The following is a 26,403-nucleotide window of genomic DNA, read 5'->3' on the forward strand; positions in this document are numbered from 1 at the left end:
AGAAGTCCCGCGGTGGTGCTCAAAGCACGTCTCCTGTTCGCTTGGGTGGAGCGTCATCTCGGGGGAATTGCCATGTCTCATGTCGCAGAAGTGGAAAACATGCAGGCGGATTTTCTTAGCAGGCGACAACTCGACCCGGGAGAGTGGGAGCTGTCTCCCGAAGTGTGGAACCTCATTTATGCCAGGTGGGGCGTCCTGCAGTTGGATCTGATGGTGACGCAGGAGAATGTGAAGACAGAATGTTTCTTCAGCTGTCGAAGAGAACAAGGCTCAGTGGGGTCTCGACGCTCTGGTGTGCCCGTGGCCAATGGGGATCCTGTTGTATGCCTTTCCTCCCTGGCCTCTCATCGACTGGATTCTCCGTCACATAGAACTCCATCCAGGAAGGGTGGCCACATCGCCCGTGGTTCGTGGATCTGATTCGCATGGCCCTAGAGGGTCCTTTGCAGCTGGCTCATCTACCGCGTCTACTTCGACAAGGTCCCATATTTTCGGATCGGGAGGATCGCGTCTCTCTCACAGCTTGGCTTTTGAGAGGCGACATTTACTCTTGAGCGGTTATTCCGAACAGGTTATTTCCACTCTTCTGCAGGCGAGTCATCCGGCCACTTCTATTGCCTATGTGAGGGTCTGGAAGCTTTTTGAGACTAGGTGTCAGCAGCGTTCTTACGATCCATTAACTGTCGAGGTCTCTCTGGTACTGGATTTTCTACAACAGGGGCTCTCGAAGGGGTTGGCATTTAATTCTGTTAGTGTACAAGTAGCAGCCTTAGGGGCCTTGTGGGGAAAGTTTGCCGGTGGCTCGCTTGCAGCACACCCAGACATTGTTCGGTTTCTCAAGGGGGTCAAATATTTACAGCCCCCCGTCTGTGCGGTGTGTCCAGATTGGAGTTTAAATCTCATATTGTGTGTACTATGTGGCACCCCTTTTGAACCTCTCCACACGGCTTCTCTGAAAGATCTGACATTGAAGACTGTGTTCTTGGTGGCCATTTGTTCGGCGCATCGGATTTCTGAATTGCTGGCCCTGCCGTACTGTGACCCTTTTTTGCGGATTCACGACTTTACGCACGGTTCCTTCCTTTGTTCCTAAGGTAGTTTCGACCTTCCATGTAAATCAGACAGTGGAGCTTCCGGGTTTCCCACAGGGGTCCAGGGGGTCGCCTCAGGACAAGGATCTTCATCTTTTGGATGTGCGTCAGGTCTTATTGCGTTATCTAAAGGTTACCAATGACTTCAGGCGCTCTGATCATTTGTTCATTCTTTTCGGGGGTGCAAAGAAAGGGGACAAAGCGTCTAAAGCGACCATATCTTGGTGGATTAAGGAGACTATTACTTCGGCATACTTAGTCCGCGGACGCCAAGTGCCTTTGGGTCTCCGAGCTCATTCCACCTGGGCTCAGGCTACTTCCTGGGCGGAATGTCAGTTACTTTCGCCTCAGGAGATCTGTCGGGCGGCTGTGTGGTCCTCTTTGCACACATTTACTAAGCGTTATCGACTGGACATTAAGGCTTCTGATGAAGCGTCCTTTGGTGAAAATGTTCTGCGCGCTGGTCTTTCGGGTTCCCGCCCAGTGTAGGGTGGCTTGGTTACATTCCACTTCTCTGGACTGATCTGGGTATATTCAGGAAATGAAAATTGGTTCTTACCTGCTAATTTTCGTTCTGTAATACCACAGATCAGTCCAGAGGCCCACCCCTTACTTCAGTTACCGAAAGACTGTGTTGGCTAGAATTTGCCTAGTTTTTCATGGAGCTTCTTTTTTGCAGAATGTGATTGTGGGAGAGGTTTTTACAACAGTTACTTTGCTTATGTTTCATTGGGGCGAAGTGAGGGACAGTGGTTTTAGTTGACCCTTCGCCCGTTAGTGGTGTTTGATTGGCTTGGGTACAGGTCAATACTGAGGGACTGCAGGTGGCACTCTTGTATATATGGCAGTGCCCAAAGTTTTACTCTCTGACTCCACCTGCTGGTAGGGATACACAACCCACTTCTCTGGACTGATCTGTGGTATTACAGGTATGAAAATTAGCAGGTAAGAACCAGTTTTCATTTCCTTCCCTACCATGCCTGTCCAAGTGTATGCATGTTTAGTTTTGTCATCTGATGCTTTATGATGACCATTGACCAATTTAGTAACCACCCTTTGAACAGACTCAGTCCTGTTTATATCATTTTAAAAGGTATTGTCTACAGAACTGTACACAACTGCAAATGAGGTTTCACTAGCAGGGGCGAATTGCAGGCAAATAGCCTGGGGAATTTTTTCAAAACCAGCCCACAGGGTATTTGACTCTCGTGCTTTCTATGCAGCAGTTGCTTTATCACCTTCCCAAAGCTCACTGAGCTAATTATTGAGAGGTACATTATTATGACCTAGAGCCTGACAGAACCGAGACAAAATCTCCAACATAAGTTTCACCTTTTTCCTACAAACATAGAGCACATCCTAAACCAGAGGTGAGCAATCGAAGCTGCTTCCATCCATGCAATCGATTGGGTCCCCCAGAAGTTTGGTTACATCAGCCATATATCCTAGATTCCTGGTCTGGTGTTGGTCTCTTGCCAACCAATCAGCTTTTGAACCAGTTGCTAAGTAATCAGACGACAGCACTGCCAGCCAGTGGCATAGACACACACGCAGACATTTGCTGTTGTGCTGTTTCTCTTGTGCTTATTCAGTGAGTGCCTCCCTGCCCAAGCACTACCATAGCCAGCTGTTCCTCTAAGACTCAACCCAGTCCCCTCAGACAGAGACCTCACTAACACTACGCAGGCATCTCCTTCTGGGGCACCCATTCCCTTTCTGAGACAGTAGCTTGCCTCCACTTCTCAGGGCCTCCCCACTCCAGCATATTCTTACTGACTGTATGACACAGTCTACTGCTTTTATGATTCCTTAGGGCTCTGCACTGCCTGGGGGAAGGGGGGACAAACCAGAAGTAATCCACACTGCTTGCTTCCTCAGGATTTAAGAAAAAAGGAAATTAAGCCTGGCCAAGATTATATGCATCACTGCTGCAGCAGAGACTGGGGAGAACCTGACCTATAATAGTGTGGCTCCAGATGGAATTCTGCTTTTCCACATGGAGCCAGTACAGTCAGGGCTGATGCCAATGGTATTAGGTACCCTAGGAAAACTATACAGCCTTGCAACCCCAGCTCCACCCTCCACACACACAATTAAAAATTATGCATTTGTAATAAGATTTTATCCCAGGTCAAGCAGGATAATAGTCCTCACATATGGATGACGTCACTGAACGGAGCCTTATCACGGAAAACTTTGTCACAGTTTCTAGAAACTTTTGACTGGCACACTGAGCCCCATGCCCAGCATGCCATTATCCCTCGAACCACAGGGGTCTCCCTTCAGTCTCTTTTTTTTTTTTTTTTTTTTTCCACGCTGCAGTTTGCCTCGCGGTTAGGAGCCCTGTGTGATTTCTCACACAATTTTTCCTCACGGAAAAAAGTATTATTTTCCTCAGAAAAACATCCCCTCATAGGGGTCTCCCATTCTTTGATCGGAGAGTAAAATATTCTTAGCGGTCGATACCGTTCTAACGGTTTCCTCTGTGAACGCAGGTCGTTGACGGCTGTCCGGCCTTAAATTTGTCATTATGGCAACCAGTTTAAAAAAATGCCCAAACTGCCCTTGTATGATGTTGATCACCGATCCCCACATCAAGTGCGTTCTATGTCTGGGCGCAGTACCTAATGTTTCTTCATGTCCTCAATGTGCCGAAATGACGTGAAAAGGTAGACTGGCCCATCTAGAGAAGATGGAACATCTCTTTAAAATTCAGCTGCTTCCATCGACATCGATGCAATCTTCACCGGCGGGGGTTTCCAAGAAGGTATTAATAAAAACCCGCTGAGTACACGAGAGTAGTGGTGACCAACTGTCCCCAACTCCATCCAAGGCGCCGACTAAGTCAGCTTTGGTGTTAGAAAAAAGAACCCAGCACCGAGAAAAGCACCTACTTTGGCATCGAAGAGAAACACCCGGTGCCGGATCCAAACCTGGAGTGGACTCGATGGCTATCAAACCCCCCCGCCCCCCCAAGAAGACCAGGGTAGAGGAATCATCGATGCCCTCGATGCCACAAGATTCAAGGTAATCCCCACCGATATCTGTGCCGGGTACTGTGCCCCCACCGGGGACCTGTGAAGGAGCCAGTTTTGCCTACTGTGCCATCCCCTATAGCTGCTCTCTTTATCAGCTATACAGGAGGAACTGGATGGATTTATCTGCCAGGCAGTTATCTATGCCCTCTGAGAGCTTCATCCACCAGTGCCGGTTCCCATACCACCACCGATGCTGGAGCCATCAATTCTCACACCACTGCTGACTAAGCTTGATACATCGATCGGTGCCCTGCCGACGCAACCTGCGCCATCGATGCCGAAGACACCGATCAAACATCCGAAAGACCAGATACCAATTCTGGGCTCTTCTGATGACGGAAGCACAGACTCTGACCAACAACCATCGACGCCTCAGCCGATACCAGGACTCTCGGGATCAAAACGTCCAAATCTACCATTGATGCCATCGATGCCGCATCCATTGTTATCAATGCCACCGAGGCATAAACAAAAACCATCGATGGATCCATCAAGACTATACCTCCTCTGCCATTCTCCCTTCCTCCTTCCAGTCCACATCCACACACCTTGTCAGAAATTCTGGATGTAGACACAGATTCCTCTACTGAGGATATCTTATCAGACCCATCACCACCTGAGGACCTCTCCTTCTCAAACTTTGTACGAGAAATGTCTGAAACAATCCCCTTCCAATTACTAACAGAAGAGGATGCAAGACACAGGATTTTGGAGGTCCTTCAATTTGTTGATGCTCCTAAAGAGATAGTCACCATACCAGTGCATGACGTGCTAGTTGACCTCCAACATTGCCTTTGGGAGCAACCCTGCTCTGTTGCACCTGTAAACAGAAGGACAGATGTCACATATTTGGTGCAACATATACCTGGGTTCCAAAGGCCTCAGCTCCCACATCAATCTGTTGTGGTAGAGTCTGGGCAAAAAAGATCAAAGAGGATTAGACCACACTCCTCTACACCTCCTGGGAAAGAGCAAAAGTTCTTAGACAATTTGGGACATAAAATTGTCCAGGGTTCCATGCTCTTATCCAGAATTGCCTTATACTAATTATATATGATGCAATACCAAAGAAATTTGTGGAAGCAAATGCAAGAATTATCAGAAACTCTTCCGCAACAGCATCAAGACACTTTCAGTTCCATCATACATAAAGGTCTAGAAGCTGGGAAGCATAAGGTACATGCGGCCTATGACTCATTCGAGACATCCTCCAGAATGGCAGCCACTGGCATTAGTGCCAGAAGATGGGCATGGCTGAAGGCATTCGACCTCAGGCCTGAGGTCCAAGAAAAATTAGCTGACCTTCCTTGCACGGGTGAAAACCTGTTCAGAGAAAAAGTGCAAGATGCAGTGGCGCAATTGAAAGATCATAACAAAACTCTGCGCCAACTATCAATGATTACTGCAGAAACTCTATCTTCTGCAAGACGCCCATCCAGAAAAGATACAAGAAAGCCATTCTGTCGACCACGCAGGTATTATCCACCAGCTCCTTGTGGTAGGGACAAGGCCATCCCAAAGAGCTCATCTCAGACAGCCAAAAGCATTCAGACCTCAGCCTCCCCCTCAGACAGGCCAAGCCATCTGGGTTTTGAAAAACTCCCAGAGAACAGCCTCTCCAGAAACCCAAATCAAAATTTACCAGTTGGAGGCCGCGTTTCTTTCTTTCTACCTAATTGGATAAACATCACAACAGATCAATGGGTACTATCCATTACAACACAAGGTTACCATCTGGATTTTCTCACGGTATCCGGAGATTCCCTACCAAACTCCCCCTGGGTACACAAAGATCATACCACTCTTCTAGAAACAGAATTATCCACTCTTCTGAGAGTCAGGGCTGTGGAACCTGTTCCCCGACCTCAGCAGGGCAGAGGATTCTACTCCCACTATTTTCTCATTCCAAAGAAAAGAAAAATTCAGGATGGTGTCCTTAGGCACCATGCTTCCCCTTCTTCAAACAGGAGATTGGCTTTGCTCTCTGGATCTTCAAGACGCTTACGCTCACATTCCAGTATTCCCACCATGCAAGTACCTGCATTTCCTAGTGGGTCATCAACACTTTCAATACAGAATTCTGCCCTTCGGACTTGCATCGGCACCCCGTTTAATTACAAAGTGCCTAGAAGTAGCAGTGGCTCATTTATGCAAGGAAAGCATACACATTTTTCCTTATCTGGACGACTGGCTCATCAAGAGCCAATCGAAACAAGGAGCTCGCGACTCTCTCCAGCTCACAATCAATCTCCTTCACTCACTGGGATTTCTCATCAACTACCAAAAATCCCACCTCATACTTTCTCGCATTCTACAATTAATCGGAGCAGAGTTGAACACCACAGTGTCAAAAGCCTTCCTACCAAAAGACCATGCAGACACACCATCCAGACTAGCGAAATCTCTGTGCGCAAAGAAAACTGCTTCAGCCCATCAGTTCCTAACGCTGCTGAGCCACATGGCTTCCATGGTCCACGGCACCCCTATGGCCAGATTAGCCATGAGAGTAACACAATGGACTTTGAGATCACAGTGGCTCCAAGCCTTTCAACCACTGTAGTCTCCAATTCAAATAACCCACCAGTTACGATCATCTCTCCTCTGGTGGACAAACACCAACAACTTGCTAGCAGGACTGCCCTTTCAGCAACTAGTTCTGCAAGTCACCTTAACCACAGATGCATCCACCTTAGGTTGGGGAGCACATATGGACAATCTTCAGACTCAGGGTACTAGGACAACACTTGAAGCATCATTTCAGATAAATTTCCTGGAACTTTGAGCTATATGTTATGCTCTGCATGCGTTCAAGGACTGCCTTTCACACAAGACTGTTCTAATTCAAACAGACAACACAGTTGCCATGTGGTTCCTGACAAACAAGGAGGCACAGGCTCTTAACTCCTCTGCCAAGAAGCTGTGCAGATTTGGGACTGGGCCCTAACACAGTCAATGTTTTTCAGGGCCACTTATCTAGCAGGCATACACAATGTAATTGCAGATCATCTCAGTTGTCAGTTCCATCCCCATGAATGGTCCCTGGATCTGCTATTAGCGACCAGAATATTCCAACGGTGGGGTCAACCAACAATAGACCTCTTTGCATCCGAACTGAATCACAAAGTGGACAGATTCTGCTTCCTACACACGTTCAGAAACCAGTTAGCCATGGACACTTTTGCTCACCACTGGAACTCAGGCCTCCTATATGTGTATCCCCCGATACCGCTGATAGCCAAAACGCTAGTGAAGCTACAACAGGACAAAGGGTCAATGATACTCATAGCCCCATATTGGCCTCGACAAGTATGGTTTCCCATACTTCTTGACCTCTCACCCACTCTCATAACTCTGGACCAGGGCAGGTTGCACCATCCCAACCTTCAAACCCTATCCCTCACAGCCTGGATGTTGAAAGCTTGATCCTTCAACCACTCAATCTCTCAAACTAATGTCTGTCAAGTGCTTGTAGCTTCATGAAAACCTTCCACATGAAAATCCTTTCCACATGTAAGTGGAAAAGGTTCACCACTTGGTGCATGCAGAAAAGTATTGACCCCTTTTCCTGCCCCCACATCATCCTTATTGGACTACCTCTGGCACCTTTCCGACTCTGGTCTCCAAACTACGTCTGTGAGGGTCCATCTGAGTGCTATCTCAGCTTACCACAAAGGAGTAGGGGATGCCCCGATATCAGCGCAACCTCTTATCAGTAGATTTATGAGAGGTTTAATTCAGCTTAAACCCCTGTTACGGCCACCAGTTATAGAATGGGACCTTAATGTAGTACTAACAAGGCTCATGCGTTCTCCCTTTGAGTCCATAGATTCCTGCGATCTTAAATTTCTTATATGGAAAGTTCTTTTCCTAGTAGCTATTGCATCTGCTAGAAGAGTTAGTGAGTTGCAAGCACTTGTTACATACTCACCCTACACAAGGTTCCTACATGAAGAGTGATCCTGCGTACTCACCCTAAATTCCTTCCCAAGGTGGTTACTGACTTTCATTTGAACCAGTCTATAGTCTTGCCCACTTTTTTCCCAAGGCCCCACTCTCACCAGGGTGAGAGAGTTTTACACACCTTGGACTATAAACGTGCACTTGCATATTACCTAGACCGCACTGCATTCCATAGAAAATCAACTCAGCTCTTTATTTCTTTTAAGGTGTAACGGTTTTTATTATTTTCAGTCAACAAAAACAAAAACAAACAACAAGCCAGAGGTGAGTTGGTTCTGCACCCACCCCAGGCAGACTTTACAAGCAAGAACTAGCAGTAACAAACCCCCCACCCCCCAAATTCCCCGGGAACAACATCCACAAAGGGTCCAATCATCTGCAAGGCAATGCAGTCCACAATGCTCACAAGGCATCAAGGAGGGCCCGGGCCGATTAGTCAAGCATTGAGAAGCAAACTTCGAGTGCGATGCGGAAGGGTCTGGATGTACAGCTGCCACACCGAAAGAAAACGTCGTCTAGCAGTGGGGGAGCAACGGGCCATCATATTCTCCATGGTCATCAGGGAGTGAAGGCCGTTCCGCCATGCCCAGTAAGATGGGTCCTCCGTCGACCGCCATTTGGAGAGGATGATTTTCTTACCTACAAGACAAGCCTTCGCCACAAACAAGCGTGAGCCAAGATCTCGGATGCGAATAGGCGATATACAACCAAATAAGAGCCACAGGGGGGTAATGGGGATAACTACATTTAATAGGTCAGCCAGATAAGCTGCAATACGCCCCCAAAACCGTTTAATCGGGGGGCAGGTCCAGAAAACATGCGACAAGGTGCCCAAAGCATGACCACACCGAGGGCACCCCGCCCCAGAGACCAGTTTAAAATGATAAGCCATCTGGGGAGCTATGTACGCCCGACACAAAAATTTATATTGCATGTCCCTATAATATTGGTTAACCGAGATCCTGGCTACACGGCGAAAACACACCTGAAGAATAGTCTGGGTAAGGGCAAAATCACCATCATTGGTCCAACGGGTTGCCAACAGTACAAACATGGCTCCCTCCCCTACCATGCGCAACTGTGTGTAATATTGGGACAAGGATGGGGTCTTTCGGCCCTCCAAGCGAAACAGCCGTTTCATGGATTGGAAAGTAGTGGGGTCCGTACGTGTCTCCGGAATGGACCGTAGGTAGTGCGACAATTGCAAGTAAGGGAAAGTTTGAACCGGCCCCAACCCATAGGTTTCCCTAACCTCTTGGAATGTGAAGATCTGCCCCTCTGTGTGAAACAAATGACCTAAATAAGTGACCCCATTCCCCTGCCACGTCCGAAAGGCCCCAGAATGCATTCCGGGTGTAAACTCCGCGTTACCCCTAACCGGGAGTAGGTAGGCACAGTAGGGGGAAATACTCAACCGCCTCGCAACCCGCCACCAGGTCAGTCGGAGGGGGCGAACCAAGGGCGTGGTCAGCAGGAATGAGGGGAGTTTAGCCGAAGGTGCCTGTAACACATAGGCGGGCGTAAAGGGGGCCTGTAAAGCCCTCTCCGCGATGATGGAGGTAAAGGTCCCCGAGTCTAATAACCAGTCCCGAAGAACCCGCAGATTGCACGCCAAATTATACAGACCCAGGTCAGGAACCCCGAGACCCCCCCCCGTCCCCACCTGGCCTGTAACCAGGACAGGGGGACACGCGACTTCCCCCCCCGCCAAAAACATTTCCGCATCTGAGTCTCCAGATAACGTAAGTCCTTCCGTTTAAGAAGGATGGGAACATTTTGAAGGAAGTACAACCACTTAGGGAGCATACACATTTTAAAAAGATTAATCCGACCACTAAGTGAGAGCGGTAAGTTCTTCCAGCGGAGTAGACTGTCGGCCGTACTCCGCAAAAGCCCCGGGACATTAGCCTGGTAAATCTGATCAGGATCCGCAGGAATGTACACCCCCAGATACCGGAGAGGACCCGGAGCCCAATGTAACGGGAAATCCCCAGGCCAAGTGGTCGAAATCGACGCCGGGTAAGCCAGCACTGAGGATTTATGTGCATTCATCTGGAGGCCCGAAAAAGTTCCAAACAATTCAATCAGAGAGAGAAGGCGCGGAACAGACTCATGGGGCTTCGTAACAAGGACAAGCAGATCATCAGCAAAGGCCACTCCCTTAAAAATCCGAGAGCCAAAGCGGACTCCCCGTATTCCCCTCTCCCGGTGCAATGCCAACAAAAAAGGTTCCAATTGCAAGATAAACAACAGCGGGGACAGAGGGCAGCCCTGGCGCGTCCCCCGTGTCACCTGAAACGCGGCAGATCTACTGCCATTCAAAAGGATCACAGCCCTAGGGTCGGCGTACAGGAGACGTACAGCGTGAAGGAAAAAGCCGCCAAATCCCATCTGCTCCAATAATTGGAAGAGGTATCGCCACTCCACCCGGTCAAACGCCTTTTCCGCGTCAAAACTAATGACCAGGTGTGGCTCCTCCAACTGGCGGCATATGGTCATTGCCGTCAGCACTCGCCTAACATTTGCCAAAGCGTAGCGCTGGCGGACAAAGCCCACCTGATGGTCGCCAATTAAGGTGGGTAGGATTGTGGCTAGTCGATCTGCCAAGATTTTCGCTAAGAGTTTGTGGTCTAAATTTAAAAGGGAGATTGGGCGGTACGACCCCGGTAAGAGTAAGTCCCTCCCGGGCTTAGGTAAAAGGGTAATGAACGCCATATTCTCCCCTTCCGGAAAAGAGCCCCGGGAAACCAGATCCGAAAACCCCGCGGCCAGAGGGCCCGCTATCTGGTCTTTCATAGTTTTGAAAAATTCCGCCGTATAACCATCCGGCCCCGGTGCCCTGAAATCATGCAATTGTTGGATGGCTAAGAGAACATCCTGGGAGGTGATAGGCTGGTTAAGGGTGTCCCTCTGAACCGCCGTCAGCCTAGGCAAAGGTAAGGCCGAGCAAAACCGCTCTTTATTTCTTTTGATAAAAACAAATCAGATATGGCAGTGGGCAAACAAGCTCTCTCCAACTGGCTAGCGAATTGTATAGAGTTCTGCTATGAGAAAGCAAGCCTTCCTCTCCAGGGATGAGTAAAGGCGCACTCCAGTAAGAGAGAGCAGTGTCAACTTCAGTAGCACACTATCGTTCAGTACCAATTGCTGAGATTTGTAAAGCTGCAACATGGACCTCTCTTCACACATTTGCAGCCCATTACTGCTTGGACAAGGAAGGATGACTAGATTCATCCTTTGGACAAGCTGTCTTAAAGAACTTATTTCCAACTCCTTCCACATCCAACCTGCTCTGATTTCATGCTGCCTCTTTTTTTTTTCCCAACAGTACACCAGTTGTTGTGCCTGTTGCACAAGTTGTACGCTGTTGTTCCAAAAACAAATATGTCTCAGCCTGTAGCTTGCTAATCACCCATATGTGAGGACTATCATCCTGCTTGTCCTGGGATAAAGCAAAATTGCTTACCTGTAATAGGTGTTATCCCAGGACAGCAGGATATAGTCCTCATGAAACTCACCCACCACCCCGCGAAGTTGGGTCCGAAATGTTTCATTGTGTTAATTTTTTCCCTCACACTTATTGCTACAAACAAGACTGAAGGGAGACCCCTGTGGCTCGAGGGATCATGCCATGCTGGGCATGCTCAGCGGGCTTAGTGTGCCAGTCAAAAGTTTCTAGGAACTTTGACAGGGTTTTCCGTGATAGGGCTCCGTCCAGTGACGTCACCCATATGTGAGGACTACATCCTGCTGTCCTGGGATAACACCTATTGCAGGTGAGCAATTTTGCTTTACATGAAAAAGAACATTCAGTCTCCTGAAACAAAAATAAATTGTACATGCACTGCTGTGGTGTCAGTCATAAAAACCTGCAAAAAGTAAAAGAAACACTTGGAAATCATATGGTGTTAGGCCTATTGTACACATGTTGGATGTGGGCTTGGCCTTAAGAAAGCCATGAGTAAACTAAATTACAATTAGAATATAGTAAAACACTGCAAATATTACACCAGCCCCTAAAACATTAATACAACACCTATTAGGAAAACAGAACTAGCAAAACTGCTATAGAACCCTACACAGAAACTATGCCCCAACAGAATAGCTTACCTTGGTCTGGCACAAGCAGAATCTCACCAAATTCAGAATAAAGAGAACAAAATATAAAAAGAAACATACAGACCAAAATTGAACCGGAAACTGCAATAAGCAGTTGCATATGAAAAACCAAGAAATATAAAAAAAAATATTAAAACCGTACTAAACAATGAACAAAAATTTCAAAAGAGCTGATGAATAGAATATCCAATTGAAATCTCATAGAACCCAATGTTCAAAAAACAACCAGATAGCTGACCGTAGCCGCTGAATATCTGGTTATGGTCAGCGGGCACCACTTAGCTGGATAAATGACTTATCTGGCTAAGATTTTAGCTGGATAACTCTGGCAGGGAATAGGCGGATTGGAGAGGAGTCGAGTTAGCTGGATAAGTTATCAGGCCAACTTCAATATTCAGAGTTATCTGGATAACTTATCCGGCTAACTCCTTGTTGGGCCATAGGGCTGGCTTAAAGTTTGCCAAATAAACTTAAGATAGGTACATACAGGCTAAATTTATCTGGCTAACTTGCCAAACTGTTCATGGACTGAATATGGACCCCATACATTTTTTTCTTAAATTTACTGTTTTCAAATATTTTTATTGGTGTTTGGGAGACACATCAAACACCCAATAATTAAAACTAAGGATCAAAAAAAAGTCCACTGCTCTCCACACCTGGGAACATTTGATTTTCAGTCATCCTAAGGTTGTCTTAGATTATTAGCAGGAGAGAGGGAAGTGCACAAACCTTCTCCTCCTCCCTCTTTCACACACAAAAACACACGCATGCACACATACCCACACTCACATTCTCTCATATACATGCACAAGCAGGCTCCCAGTTTCTCTCTCACACACGCAAGTAGGCTCCCAATCTTTTTCACAGGCATGCACACACACAAGCAGGCTCCCAAACTTTAAGTGCGCACATACACACAAAAACAAGCTTCCAAACTTACTCTTTCACAGACGCACGCACACATACAACAAGCAGATTCCTCCCAAACTTTGTTTCGTAGGCACATAGACATACAAGCTGGCTCCCAAACTCTTTCACAGACACCAGGTATTTGTATCCTGGATTGGCCACTGATGCTGGGCTTAATGGACCCTGTGTCTGACCCAGTATGGCAACTTCTTATGATCTTATGACTTTGTCTTCAAAGAGGTTACCTCCCTGCCAGCAGATGTAGACAGAGAAAGTTTCACCGACACTGTACATAACCCAGTGTGCCATCTGCAGTCCCTCAGCATCAAGCAACTAATCACCAACTCCAGCTGGTGGTTCCTTTGTGACATAGTGTAGATCTTAAAGATGCTTCTCTCAAAAGGGAAGTGTATGCATATGTGAATCCTTGGCAAAGATGCCTTTTGTAGAACTTAATGCTGTTTCTCTGTTAGAGAATGGAGGGATAGGTCTTTTCTTCTCCAGCATCTGAGTTAAATAACTTTTTTTTTTTTTTTTTTTTTTATATAGCTTACAGCCGGGAAAAAGCAGCAGCACAGGGAATCTTCTAGATAAAGATGATGTGTCTGTCTCTCCACCAGACTATGGTGCATCCACACGGGGTTTTCCACCACAGTCCAGCAACACTTTCAAACCCAGACCTTATAGTGTGGCAGCACCAGTATTCTCCCAGGTAAGAACCCTTCAGCATGTTCCTGTAGTGCTAGTTAAAAGCAAGGAGCAAATGGATAATTACTAGCTATTAGGAAATAATCTTATGCCAAGAAATCAAGTGCCTCAAAGGGCTTGAGACACGCTATGCAAGAGTCAAGTTGCTGGCCAAGCTCTTGATGCCTTTGAGCCTTGTGCCAAATGGTTAGTTGTGGAGACTCCATGCTCCAAAATAGCGGGGCCAGGAAGATAGTTTCTCCTTGGTTCAGCCCGAACTACCCCATATCAGTGGTAATGTATTTCCAGTATTAAAGTGCCTTAAAGTGGGGTTAGCCTCATGGATTGGACTGAGATCCCTAATCCAGATTCAAAAGCAATACAGAAGTAGTGTGCTTGGGCTAAGAGAGGAAAATGAGATGGCTGCTACCATTGTGCCAGTCAGTGAGTTGCACTGAAGATAAATATCAAAGTGCCCCACTAACTATTGGGCTAACGACCCAGGGAGAAAATGTGGATTGGCTTGGATGTACCTTGCTCTGGCAATGTTTCCCCAGTTGATCTTGTCTTGACAGTTCCCAAAGTCCTTGTCCAAATATGTAAACAAGATATCGTGGTGCATCTTGCAGCTATGAGCATATATGTATCACATGTCATCCATACCTAAGTTATTGTTCAGTTCATGTGCTCATCCAGATACCTTCTTTGATACTGGGCATGTTTTCACTTCAATTGTTGTGTGTATTCCTTCTACTGGTGTCAAGGCAGCATGATTCTGGAGCCATTTAGCTGGATGTCTCAAGGATTCTGCTGATGCTGGAACCTTAAAGATTTGTATGCCAGTCCTGTTTTAAGATTTCTCTATTGGTATCCTGGTCAGGGAGTCAAAGGTTAGCTTTGGCTTTAGTCCTGCTCGGCATTCCTGTAGGCAATTTACTCTTACCATCAGATGAAGGTAATAGTTCCTTACCTGATGGCACTGCCTTGTTTCATTAAATTCCCTTATTGATTTAGAAAGGAGACGGGACGCCAGAGTTAATGTTGAATTCTTGAACCAAAGGATATGGCTGTATCCATCCATCTTGTCTGTCATGGCTAATACTATGAAACAAGTATGGGAGCAGCATTCAGACATTTCCACCCCTGAACAGTCAGTCTTTCAGTATAACGGCTGAGGGGGGATATCATAGAGGTCTTTAAGATCATGAGAGGTCTTGAACGAGTAGATGTGACTCGGTTATTTACACTTTCGAATTATAGAAGGACTAGGGGGCATTCCATGAAGTTAGCAAGTAGCACATTTAAGACTAATCGGAGAAAATTCTTTTTCACTCAACGCACAATAAATCTCTGGAATTTGTTGCCAGAGGATGTGGTTAGTGCAGTTAGTGTAGCTGGGTTCAAAAAAGGTTTGGATAAGTTCTTGGAAGAGAAGTCCATTAACTGCTATTAATCAAGTTTACTTAGGGAATAGTCACTGCTATTAATTGCATCAGTAGCATGGGAACTTCTAGGTGTTTGGGTAATTGCCAGGTTCTTGTGGCCTGGTTTGGCCTCTGTTGGAAACAGGATGCTGGGCTTGATGGACCCTTGGTCTGACCCAGCATGGCAATTTCTTATGTTCTTATGTTCTTATGTTCTTTTACTTGTGCATACACATGCCACTCCCATCCCCTGCCGTCTGATCAGGAGTCTGAGCAATAGTCAGATGAGTTTACCAGTCATGCCTGCAATGCAGATTATCAAGTCTACATGACAGTACCATCTATTCTCCCAGGACAAGCAGGATGGTAGTCCTCACATATGGGTGACATCAGATGGAGCCCTGTCACAGAATACTTTTGTCAAAGTTTCTAGAACTTTGACTGGCACACTGAGCATGCCCACTAATCCTGCAGCCAGCAGGGATCCATCCCCCTTCAGTCTCTCTTGTTTCACACAGGAGTTGCCTCGCAGTTTAGGAGCTCTGTGAAACATTTCTCAACTTTCCTCATGGAACTATTTGAAGTTTATCTTCTCAAAAAATCCCTCAGCGGGATCCCCCATCGCGCTCCATTCCCTCCGATGCTCGGTAAGTGTTTTTTCTGGTATTTGCGGTTGGTTCCCGGTGGCCTACAGGCCTGATGGGCACAGACTGCGCGCCTGCCAAATTTTAACATGGCAACTAGGTTTAGAAAATGTCCCGAGTGTCCGAGGACCCTGTTCATAACGGATCCGCATGAAGTATGTGTTTTGTGCTTAGGCACCTCGCACGATGTTTGTCGATGCCCTAGTTGTGCACAAATGACCCCCAAAGGCCGTTGCGCTCACCTGGACAAAATAGAACAGTTATTTGCTTCAAAACAGACTGCTCCATCGCTGCAAGTTCAAGCACCACAGACAGTGGATGTCCATCAACCTCGGAGATGATTCGCCAGGAGCACCATGGACAGGATGACCGTCCATCACTGACTCCATCGAGGATATCGGTGTCATCGTCCTCTGTGCCGGGGAAAGACTGGACCGAACACTGAGGGAAACATAGATACCAGCACAGACGGGCATCCCCGACCGGTGCCAGCACCAATACCGCAGCGGCATAGACTTCCATCGAGCCACCTGCGAAGAGGGCCCGGGGAGAGGAGCCCCCATACTCCTCTGGACCCGGGACTTCTTGGCATTCCCCACCAATACCAGTGCCAGGCACCAAGCCTCCATGGGCCCCCGTGGAGGCTCCGGTGACGCCTAGCCTGCCTCCTGCCCCGATCGCCATACCACCCATGCCAGCTTCCTGGGAGGAATTGGACCGCATGGTCCAAGAGGCAGTGCTGAAAGCCTTACGAGGTTTCCAGTTGCCCCCAGCGCCAGCCCCCATACCAGCCCCGGAACCGGCTCCCTTGAAGGTGGCACCGCTTCTTGAGCGCCTCGATACGCTCATTGGTGCCTTATCGACTCCTCTGCCACCAGACATGCTGGCATCGAGTCGTCCATCAAGGCCTCCACAGGTCCAGATTCCAGTACCGGGTTCCTCGGAGGAAGGAGGATTGATTCCCGGCCACGTCCCTTCACGGGAACCATCGATGCCGGAGCCCATACCAGGGCCGTCGGGGCTACCGGTACCCAAGCGTACCTAATATGCCTCGATGCCTGCGCTGATTCCATCGATGCCAAGGCCGCATCCATTGATGCCTTCCTGCCCTCTCGGCTTTGGCATGCTTCTTCCATCGGGAGCTCCACCGGGAGAAGGTGAAAGTCCCTATAATCCATGGGAAGATGCATCCTCAGATGATTCATCATGGACATCCGAGGACTTACTCTCAGAGCCTTCACCATCTGAGGAAAGGCGAAGCTCTCCTCCAGAAGGCCTCTCCTTTGCCAGTTTTGTCAGAGATGTCTGAGGCTATACCTTTTACACTAGTCACAGAGGAAGATGCTCGCCATAAAATGTTGGAGGTCTTACAATTTGTAGATGCTCCAAAAGAAATAATGGCAATACCGGTACATGAAGTTCTTTTGGACCTCATGCACCGCCTGTGGGAACATCCAGGTATGGTACCCCCCGTCAATAAAAAAAAACAAAAAACAAAAAACAGATGCTACCTACCTGGTTGAACAAGCCCCAGGTTTTCAAGAGAGTCAGCTGTCCCACCACTCTGTAGTTGGTGGAATCAGCTCAGAAAAAGGCTAAATGATCATGTCTACAGTCTTCTGTCCCTCCTGGTAGGAACAGAAAGCATTGGATGCGTTGGGACGAAGGATTTTCCAAGGGTCCATGTTATTGCGAATTGCAGCATATCAACTATACACGACCCAGTATAATAGAAATCTCTGGAAACAAGTCCAAGAGATTGCGGAGACACTACCACAGCAACAACAAGAAGCCTTGTCCGCCATCCTACAAAAAGGAATGGAAGCAGATAAACATGAAATCAGAGCTGCCTACGATTCTTTTGAAACAGCATCCAGAGTCTTTAGCAGCGGGCATCAGTGCTAGACGCTGGGCCTCAGACCTACACCTGGAAGTGCAGGACAAACTGGCAGATCTACCCTGTACCAGAGACAACCGGTTCAGGGATAAGATTTATTTTATATACCGACATTCAATCTCTCCAGGATGCAGTGGCCCAGTTAAAGGACCATCAAGAGACCCTGTGCCAGTTGTCAACTGTCTCCACAGATGTTCCCTCCGTAGCCTGCAGGGCCACGCATAGAGAACCCAAGAAACAATTCTACAGGCTACACAGATATTACCCTCCTGCGTCCCGTGCACAACTGACTCTGGCATCTCAGAGGGGACATGGGTGCCAAACTAGAACATCTAGACCACAGCCAGCTCCACAAGCTGGCCCTCCGTCTGGATTTTGACTCTTTCCCAGAGAGTAGCAGCCATTTCTAGTGGGGGGCTGCTTGTGCCATTTTGCAACAAATTGGCATCGAATCACCACGGACCAGTGGGTACTGTCCATCATAACCCATGGTTACCTTCTAAATTTTTCAAAAATACCCCTGGACTTCCCACCCAGTCCATCCTGGAGTTGGGACGACCACACAGGAAAACTCAAGTCAGAGCTGTCAACCCTTCTGTCGGTCAGAGCCATGGAACCGGTTCCACCGAATCAGCAGGGAAAAGAGTTCTATTCCAGATATTTCCTAATTCCAAAAAAGACCTGCGGCCTCCAGCCTATTCTGGACCTCCATGCCTTGAATACCTTTCTTCGCAAGGAACTGTTCAGGATGGTATCCCTGGGCACCATGCTTCCTCTACTTCAACAAGGGGATTGGCTCTGCTCTCTGGACCTTCGACGCATACGCCCATATTGCGATCTCCCCTCCTCATCGCAAATATCTACAATTTGTGGTGGGCCGCAGTCACTATCAGCCTAGCCTCTGCGCCTTGAGTCTTTACGAAGTGCCTGGCAGTCGTGGCTGCGCAGTTACACAGCAGAGGCAAATACGTTTTTCCATACCTGGATGACTAGCTCATAAAAAGCCAGTCAAAACAAGGAGACCTCACCTCTCTCGGTCCCACCATAAGGCTTCTAAACTCGTTGGGATTTCTAATAAATTACCCCAAATCCCAAATGAGACAGTCTCATCTTCTCTCCTTTATAAGAGTAGACCTAGATACGACACTGTCCAGGGCATTCTTACCCAACGACTGTGCGATTACGCTGTCCAACCTTGCCAGCTTTATCCGCCGTCGAAAAAGAGCCTCTGCTGGCTAGCTACTAAGGTTGCTCGGCCACATGGCATCAACAGTCCATGTCACCCCTATGGCATGTATTGCCATGAGAGTGACCCAATGGACTCTGAAATCCCAGTGGCAACAAATTACTCAGCCGCTGTCGTCCATGGTACACATCACCAGCCAGCTTAGTCTGTCCCTTGCCTGGTGGACACACAAAGCCAACTTAAAGTGGGTCTTCCTTTCCAACAACCGGCTCCTCAGGTGACCTTAACTAGGGACACCTCTAACCTAGGTTGGGGAGCCCTCGTCCAAGGCCTTCAAACAAGTGTAAAAAAAAATCAACCCCCCCCCCCCCCCCAAAAGAAATCAGCACAAAAAACTCTGAATCATCAAAATCTTCTGCTCACAAGTCATGTTTCTTCACCTCCCGTACTAATAGCAGAGACTTTGTCTTCCACTACCAAAAAAGAACCCAAGCTTCCATTTTCTACATTTCCTGACTCTCATGCATTCATTCAAAAATTATGGATGGATCTTTACTCCTGGGGGAATTCTGCGCTACTGCAGAGTGCAGAATTCACTTTATGCTCAGAAAATGGAAAGATATTGGAGGGCGGAGGAGTTGGGGGGCCTGAGAAGGCAAAGTGAAAGAAGACTGACTAGGGGAGTAGGGAGAAAGGGTGGAAGGGCATGCTGCATTGCACCAAAGGAAGCAGCAGGTCCCCAGCGTGCCATGTCATGGCGAAGTGTGTAGGTCCCGGCAGCCACAAGAGGAGCCCATCCCGCTCATAGCAAAGATGGAGCAGGCCCCAGTGAGAGTCAGTTTGGGTGTAGAGGTTGTTTGTGTCAGAGACTGAGAGGTTGTATAGGGTTTTGTGTGTACAACTGTGAGCCTGTATGGGGGGTGTTTTGTGAGAGAACATGTTTGAGGGTGAGTGTGTCTGCCAGAGATGGAGTCTGTGAGGAGCGTGTATTGAGAGCTTGGAAGCTGGTGTGTGTGAAAAAAAGATTTTTGTGTATATGAGGGAGTGAGGGTTCTTGTTTGTGAGAGAGGGAGCCTGTGTGAAGGTGTGTGGGGAGAGAGCCAATGTGCAGAGGTGTGCGAGAGAGAGAGAGAGGTGGCCTGTGTGAGGGTGTATGCATGAGAGAGAAAGGGAGCCTCTGAGTGGTGGGAGGGTTGGGAGTGCCTGAAATACTGCCAAGACGCTAAGATTTAAAGCTTTGAATACCGCAAAGAAATTACTGTTCCCCCCTGACGCAGCCGCGTTTGGCGAAACATGGGTCCGTGTCGGGGGACTCCGTGTTGCAAAATTCTTGTCTCTTAAGCAATGGAGTTGCCGATTTAATGAATTAAATATTTGTGCATACAAATTTCGAAGTCTGGGACTGACTTTATATCTCTGCATCTCCTTGGTTCCTAAGTTGTTCACCATGAACCTTGTTTAAGAACATAAGAACATGCCATACTGGGTCAGACCAAGGGTCCATCAAGCCCAGCATCCTGTTTCCAACAGTGGCCAATCCAGGCCATAAGAACCTGGCAAGTACCCCAAAACTAAGTCTATTCCATGTTACTGTTGCTAGTAATAGCAGTGGCTATTTTCTAAGTCAACTTAATAGGTAATGGACTTCTCCTCCAAGAACGTATCCAATCCTTTTTTAAACACAGCTAGACTAACTGCACTAACCACATTCTCTGGCAACAAATTCCAGAGTTTAATTGTGCATTGAGTAAAAAAGAACTTTCTCCGATTAGTTTTAAATGTGCCACATGCTAACTTCATGGAGTGCCCCCTAGTCTTTCTTTTATCTGAAAGAGTAAATAACCGATTCACATCTACCTGTCCTAGACCTCTCATGATTTTAAGCACCTGGATCATATCCCCCCTCAGCTGTCTCTTCTCCAAGCTGAAAAGTCCTAACCTCTTTAGTCTTTCCTCATAGGGGAGCTGTTCCATTCCCCTTATCATTTTGGTTGTCCTTCTCTGTACCTTCTCCATTGCAACTATATCTTTTTTGAGATGTGGCGACCAGAATTGTACACAGTATTCAAGGTGCGGTCTCACCATGGAGCGATTACAGAGGCATTATGACATTTTCCGTTTTATTCACCATTCCCTTTCTAATAATTCCCAACATTGTTTGCTTTTTTTGACTGCCACAGCACACTGAACAGACTATTTCAATGTGTTATCTACTATGACGCCTAGATGTCTTTCTTGGGTGGTAGCACCTAATATGGAACTAACATTGTGTAACTATAGCATGGGTTATTTTTCCCTATATGCATCACCTTGCACTTATCCACATTAAATTTCATCTGCCATTTGGATGCCCAATTTCCCAGTCTCACAAGGTCTTCCTGCAATTTATCACAATCTGCTTGTAATTTAACTATTCTGAATAATTTTGTATCATCTGCAAATTTGATTACCTCACTCGTCGTATTTCTTTCCAGATCATTCTAGGCATGTGCAGGAGTTCTCATGTTAGCGTTACCACATGCCTTTCCCTCAGTCTAATTTCATCCGCTTCATGAATGGTCACTATTCTCGCTCTCCATGTCTGCTGTGTCTTTTAAAAAGAAAAAATAGCAAATCACTTGAAGTTCATCGGATGGCTACATAGATAATGTCATCTGATAAAAAAAATGGGACTATGCCTTTGATGCTTAGGACCAGATCACTTCAGTACCACTTGCAGCCCCTGTGGCATAATGTCCCGAGGGTGCTAGTATATTAAGACTTCAAACTAAAATAGCTGCTTAACTCTTTGGAGCACAGAAAAATCTAGTTTTTTTTAGGTATCCACGGTGTTTATCCCATGCCCCTTTGAATTCTTTCACTGTTTTCATCTTTGCCTCCTCCTCCGGACATTAGTTGAGTCGTCCTCCCTGAAGTTTCATTTCAGGCTAACTGGTCTGCAGATTCCCGGATCGCCCCTGGAGCCCTTTTTAAATATTGGGGTTACATTAGCTATCCTCCAGTCTTCAGGTACAATGGATGATTTTAATGATAGGTTACAAATTGTTACTAATAGGTCTGAAATTTCATTTTTGAGTTCCTTCAGAATTCTGCGGTGTATACCATCCAGTCCAGGTGATTTACTACTCTTCAGTTTGTCAATCAGGCCTACCACATTTTCTAGGTTCAGTCCATCTGAATCATTACACATGAAAACCTTCTCTGGTACGGGTACCTCCCCAACATCCTCTTCAGCAAACACCAAAGCAAAGAAATCATTTAATCTTTCCGCGATGGCCTTGTCTTCTCTAAGTGCTCCTTTAACCCCCCTTGATCATCTAACGATCCAAATGACTCCCTCACAGCCTTTCTGCTTCGGATATATTTTAAAAAGTTTTTACTGTGAGTTTTTGCCTCTACGGCCAACTTCTTTTCAAATTCTTTCTTAGCCTGTCTTATCAATGTCTTGATTTTACAACTTAGACAGCATTATACATGTTCATGATATGGCTGCAGCTTGGTTGGTGGAATGCCCACAGCAAGTGAGGTGTCACTACCATGAGTCTTGTGGCGGGGTTGACCTCTGCATGTGCAATGTTTGCCAGGTATTCTCTGCCTGGCCATCTTTCAGTGTGATATTGTGTTCATATGTTGCATCGGTAGGTGGGAATGAGATGAGTTGAATGTCAAGCCTTCTGCTTGGATGGCCGGGATTGGCCTTTGTATCACCCAAAATTGTTGGCATGCTAAATAGACGCCTGCTCTTTTATGGACCCAGTGCCTTGTTGCACTGCAGAGAACTGAATTGGTGATCAAGGATCAAAGTGCAGGATAACCTGCACTACTCCGCTATAGCATGATGATATGGAGCATATGTAAAAATGGGGCGAGGTTTCGATGGCCCTGTATTCCTGATGGTATTACATTTCTGTAACAGCCTATGGAGTATTTGGCAAATGAAAATTTAGCTGGCGAGGGCATGGTCACCCTAGGGTTTGAGAATGTTAACTATTAGTGATTGAATGATTGTATGAAATTGAGTTGTATATATTGACCTATGCTGCAGCCATATCCATCCAATAAAGGTGGTCTTTGTGAACATTAGTATGACGAGAGTTGTCCCTTACAAATGCTGTAGGAATAGTTGAGGATGGGGGGATGGTGGTTTATTCTCACCTGAGACTGCTAAGAGAAAAATAATAGATGAGCTCTTTAGGCACAATGATCCCTCTCCTTCACAAATAGAACTGGTTAACCTTGTATCTCCAAGATGGTTATGCTCTCATCCAAATCAAGAAGAATTCCAGGAAATACTGGAGGTTCACCCTGACATTATCAATACTGAGTGTTGCCCTTCAGTATAGCAGCAGCTCTTGAGAGGCTTTACCAAGTGCGTAGCAGTACTAGCTGCTCATCTACAGAAACAGAACTTGTCTTTCATATCTAGACAATTGACTGATATCAATTATATCTTCCGAAGATGTAAATCATCATAGTCTCAGTACATACACTTTCTAATAAATTTCAAGAAAGCCAGCCTAGTTCCAAAATAGCTAGAATTCATAGGAACAAAACTAGACATATTCAAGGGAAAGGCATGTCTTCCCCTTCAAAGAACAAACAAAATTCAACAATTGATGCTGTCCTTCAAAATAAAATTGATTACAGCTCGGAAATATATGAAGCTCTTGGGACACATGGCTTCAACGGTACATGTTATACCCCTAGCAAGACTAAACATGAGAGAGGTGCAGTTTCAGCTAAAACAAACCCAATTATGATCAATTTAGTCAACCCTTCAATTGCAGAGTACGAATAACAGAAAATCTGTTACACAGTCTGAATTGGCGGACGATCAAAACGAATTTTGTCTAAGGACAAATAATTCATCCCTTAGAAATACAAAATTGTTAACAAATGCATCAAACCACAGATGAAGAACACTTGTCTACTCCTATGCCTGCAAAGAATTTGAACAAGACAAGAATCAACTCTTCACATCTAGAATTGAGAGCAATATTAAAGAGACTTCAAGTGTTCCAATCTTGCCTTCAGCACAAAACTGTGCAGATTCAGACAGACAATCAAATAGCAAAGTTTTACAGCAAGCAAGGAGGAACAGTTCTTACCAACTTTGTGAAGAAGCACTGAACATTTGGAAAATAGCAATGGTAAACAAAAGGCAGATATCAGCAATATATCTTCCAGGGAAAGACAGTATTCTGGCAGACAGGTTGAGCAGTCTACTTCAACCACATAAATGGTCACTCAATGACAACACTGTATAGAACCTATTCAGAATTTGGGGAACTCCAATAATATACCTCTTTGCTTTGCCATTCAATCACAAACTACATCAGTATTGCTCAGAGACCTACAGCTGAAGCTCTGGTGCTTGTAATCGTCATTCCATGGAACCAAGACCTACTTTATGTATTCTCTCCAAGTCTCTTAACGAAAACCATTCTCAAATTGAGAAGACAAAAGAGCTAAGATAGTGATAGCTCCTTATTGGCCAGGCCAAAATTGGCTCCCCTAGCTTGCAATAGCTCCACCTATCAAGTTAATACCAAACCTGATTCAGTACAGAGGAATTCTTCTCCATCCCAATCTACAGTCTCTGGCACTAACCATCTGAATGCTGAAAGTACACTAATTCAAGTGCTTAATCAGCCTCATGATGTAAATGAAATTCTACTAGAGGCTAGAAAACCAGCTACTGGTAAATCTTATTAATTATTAGTGGGTAATATTTATCCACTGATGTCACTCTCAGAAGAAAGATCCCTTCACCTGTATCATACCAGACTTGCTTGCTTACCAACTGGATCTAATAAAATCAGGATTAAAATCAAACTCAGTTTATGCATCATTGCAGCTTATAACCAAGGAAGAGGTCAACCAATCTCACCACATCAATAATTGTGAGATTTATTAAGGGACTTTATAATTTAAAGTCCCCTACCTCATAAAGCAGCCACCACCACCACAGTGGGACCTGAATACAGTTCTTAAACAATAAAACTGCCATATGAACCTATGGCATCATCACTTAGTTTTTGACATGGAAAACGCTCTTCTTGATAGCCATAACTTCTGTAGGAAGGGTTAGTGAACTGCAAAGTTTAGTAACCTATCCACCGTACAATAAAATATTAAAAAATTGGGTAGTGCTAAGAACGCATCCCAAATTCTTACCAAACCTTCTCACAATTCCATCTCAACCAGATAACATTACCAATATTTTTCCCAAAACCACATGTATTGCCAAAAACAGGCTTATCATATACTAAACTATAGAAGAGTGCTCTTGTTCTACCCAGAAAGAACTAAACCACATAGAAAGTCAGCACAACTATTTATATCTTTTGAGCATCAAAAAGGAAATCCCAGTAATAAAACAAACATGGTCTAGATGGCGGTCTCAATATTTCCCATTGTCAAACAATGGACTGTGAAGTCCTGCATGTGAAAGCCCATCAGTTGAGAGGTCACAGCGACTTTAGCTCACTTAAACTTTATTTCACTGCAAGACACATGCAGAGCGCAGCATTGTCATCAATGCACACTTTTTTAGAAAACACTTTTGCCTAGGAGCAGAATATCATATGGACAGAAACCTTGGATAGTGTGTGCTCAGTAGTAATCTAAATTAAATGAACAACTTCTTGCACAATAGCAATGGATTGCAAAAACAAAAAGAGGAAAATGAGCAATCCATAGCTGGAGAGTCCCATTTATGTGGCTTGTCTTGCTTCCCCAGTGGTCTGTACCATTTTGCGTGTTTACTGGTTTAAGCAAGTAAAGACAAAGAAGTTGCTTACTTGTAACAGCAGAACAAACAGCCACACATTCCCTCCTCCCCCCTCCCTGGGATGTTGAATGTTGCTAGAAGATGATTTGAGAGAGAGGCGAGTGGCGATGCTAACACGGGAACTCCCATGCATGCCCAGTAGAAACAAAAAGGTTTCTGGCCTTGGGGAGGAGAGAGCTGATGTGGCTCCATCAGATGAGGTCATCCCCACCTTGTGTAGCTATTTGGTTCTGCTGTCTACAAGAATGCCTGCTACAGGTAAGCAACTTTGCTTTTACTTTACTTATACTAATAAACATGCATAGAGGCACAGATCACTTGAGGAAGAACCTTGATCGGCAATACAATTTATACTAAGAATTGGTCACATAGGATCATACTTCATACAAACTACAATATTAACATTTCAAAATCATAACTAATTCTTGTGAAGATAGAAAAGCAAATACCATTAAAACTGCTCAGGTAGCCCCTGAAGAAAAAGTCCTTCTAAAGCGTTCAGCTAAATCAGAAATGCTGCAATGAAGGCCCCCCCCCCCCCAAAAAAAAACTCTAGTAAGCTGAAGCAATATACGAAAGTCCTGACAAAGTCCTGACAAAGGCCAAGGATTCTAAGCCCCACACTTCATAGAAATTTCCTACCAAAATTCCA

General features: G+C 46.0%; 1 protein-coding gene across 4 annotated transcripts in view; it reads left to right on the top strand.

Moving 5' to 3' along the window:
* Positions 1-26,403, top strand: part of BAIAP2 (BAI1 associated protein 2) — a 248,898-nt gene that overhangs the window by 138,417 nt on the left and 84,078 nt on the right. For all 4 annotated transcript variants that reach the window (XM_029599205.1, XM_029599208.1, XM_029599207.1 and 1 more), the window contains one exon: positions 13,670-13,832. In XM_029599205.1, the coding sequence (XP_029455065.1) occupies positions 13,670-13,832 (163 nt within the window). The remainder of the gene's footprint in view (positions 1-13,669; positions 13,833-26,403) is intronic.

This window comes from Rhinatrema bivittatum, chromosome 4 (genome assembly GCF_901001135.1).
Source record: "Rhinatrema bivittatum chromosome 4, aRhiBiv1.1, whole genome shotgun sequence".
In the NCBI taxonomy this organism is placed as follows: domain Eukaryota; kingdom Metazoa; phylum Chordata; class Amphibia; order Gymnophiona; family Rhinatrematidae; genus Rhinatrema; species Rhinatrema bivittatum.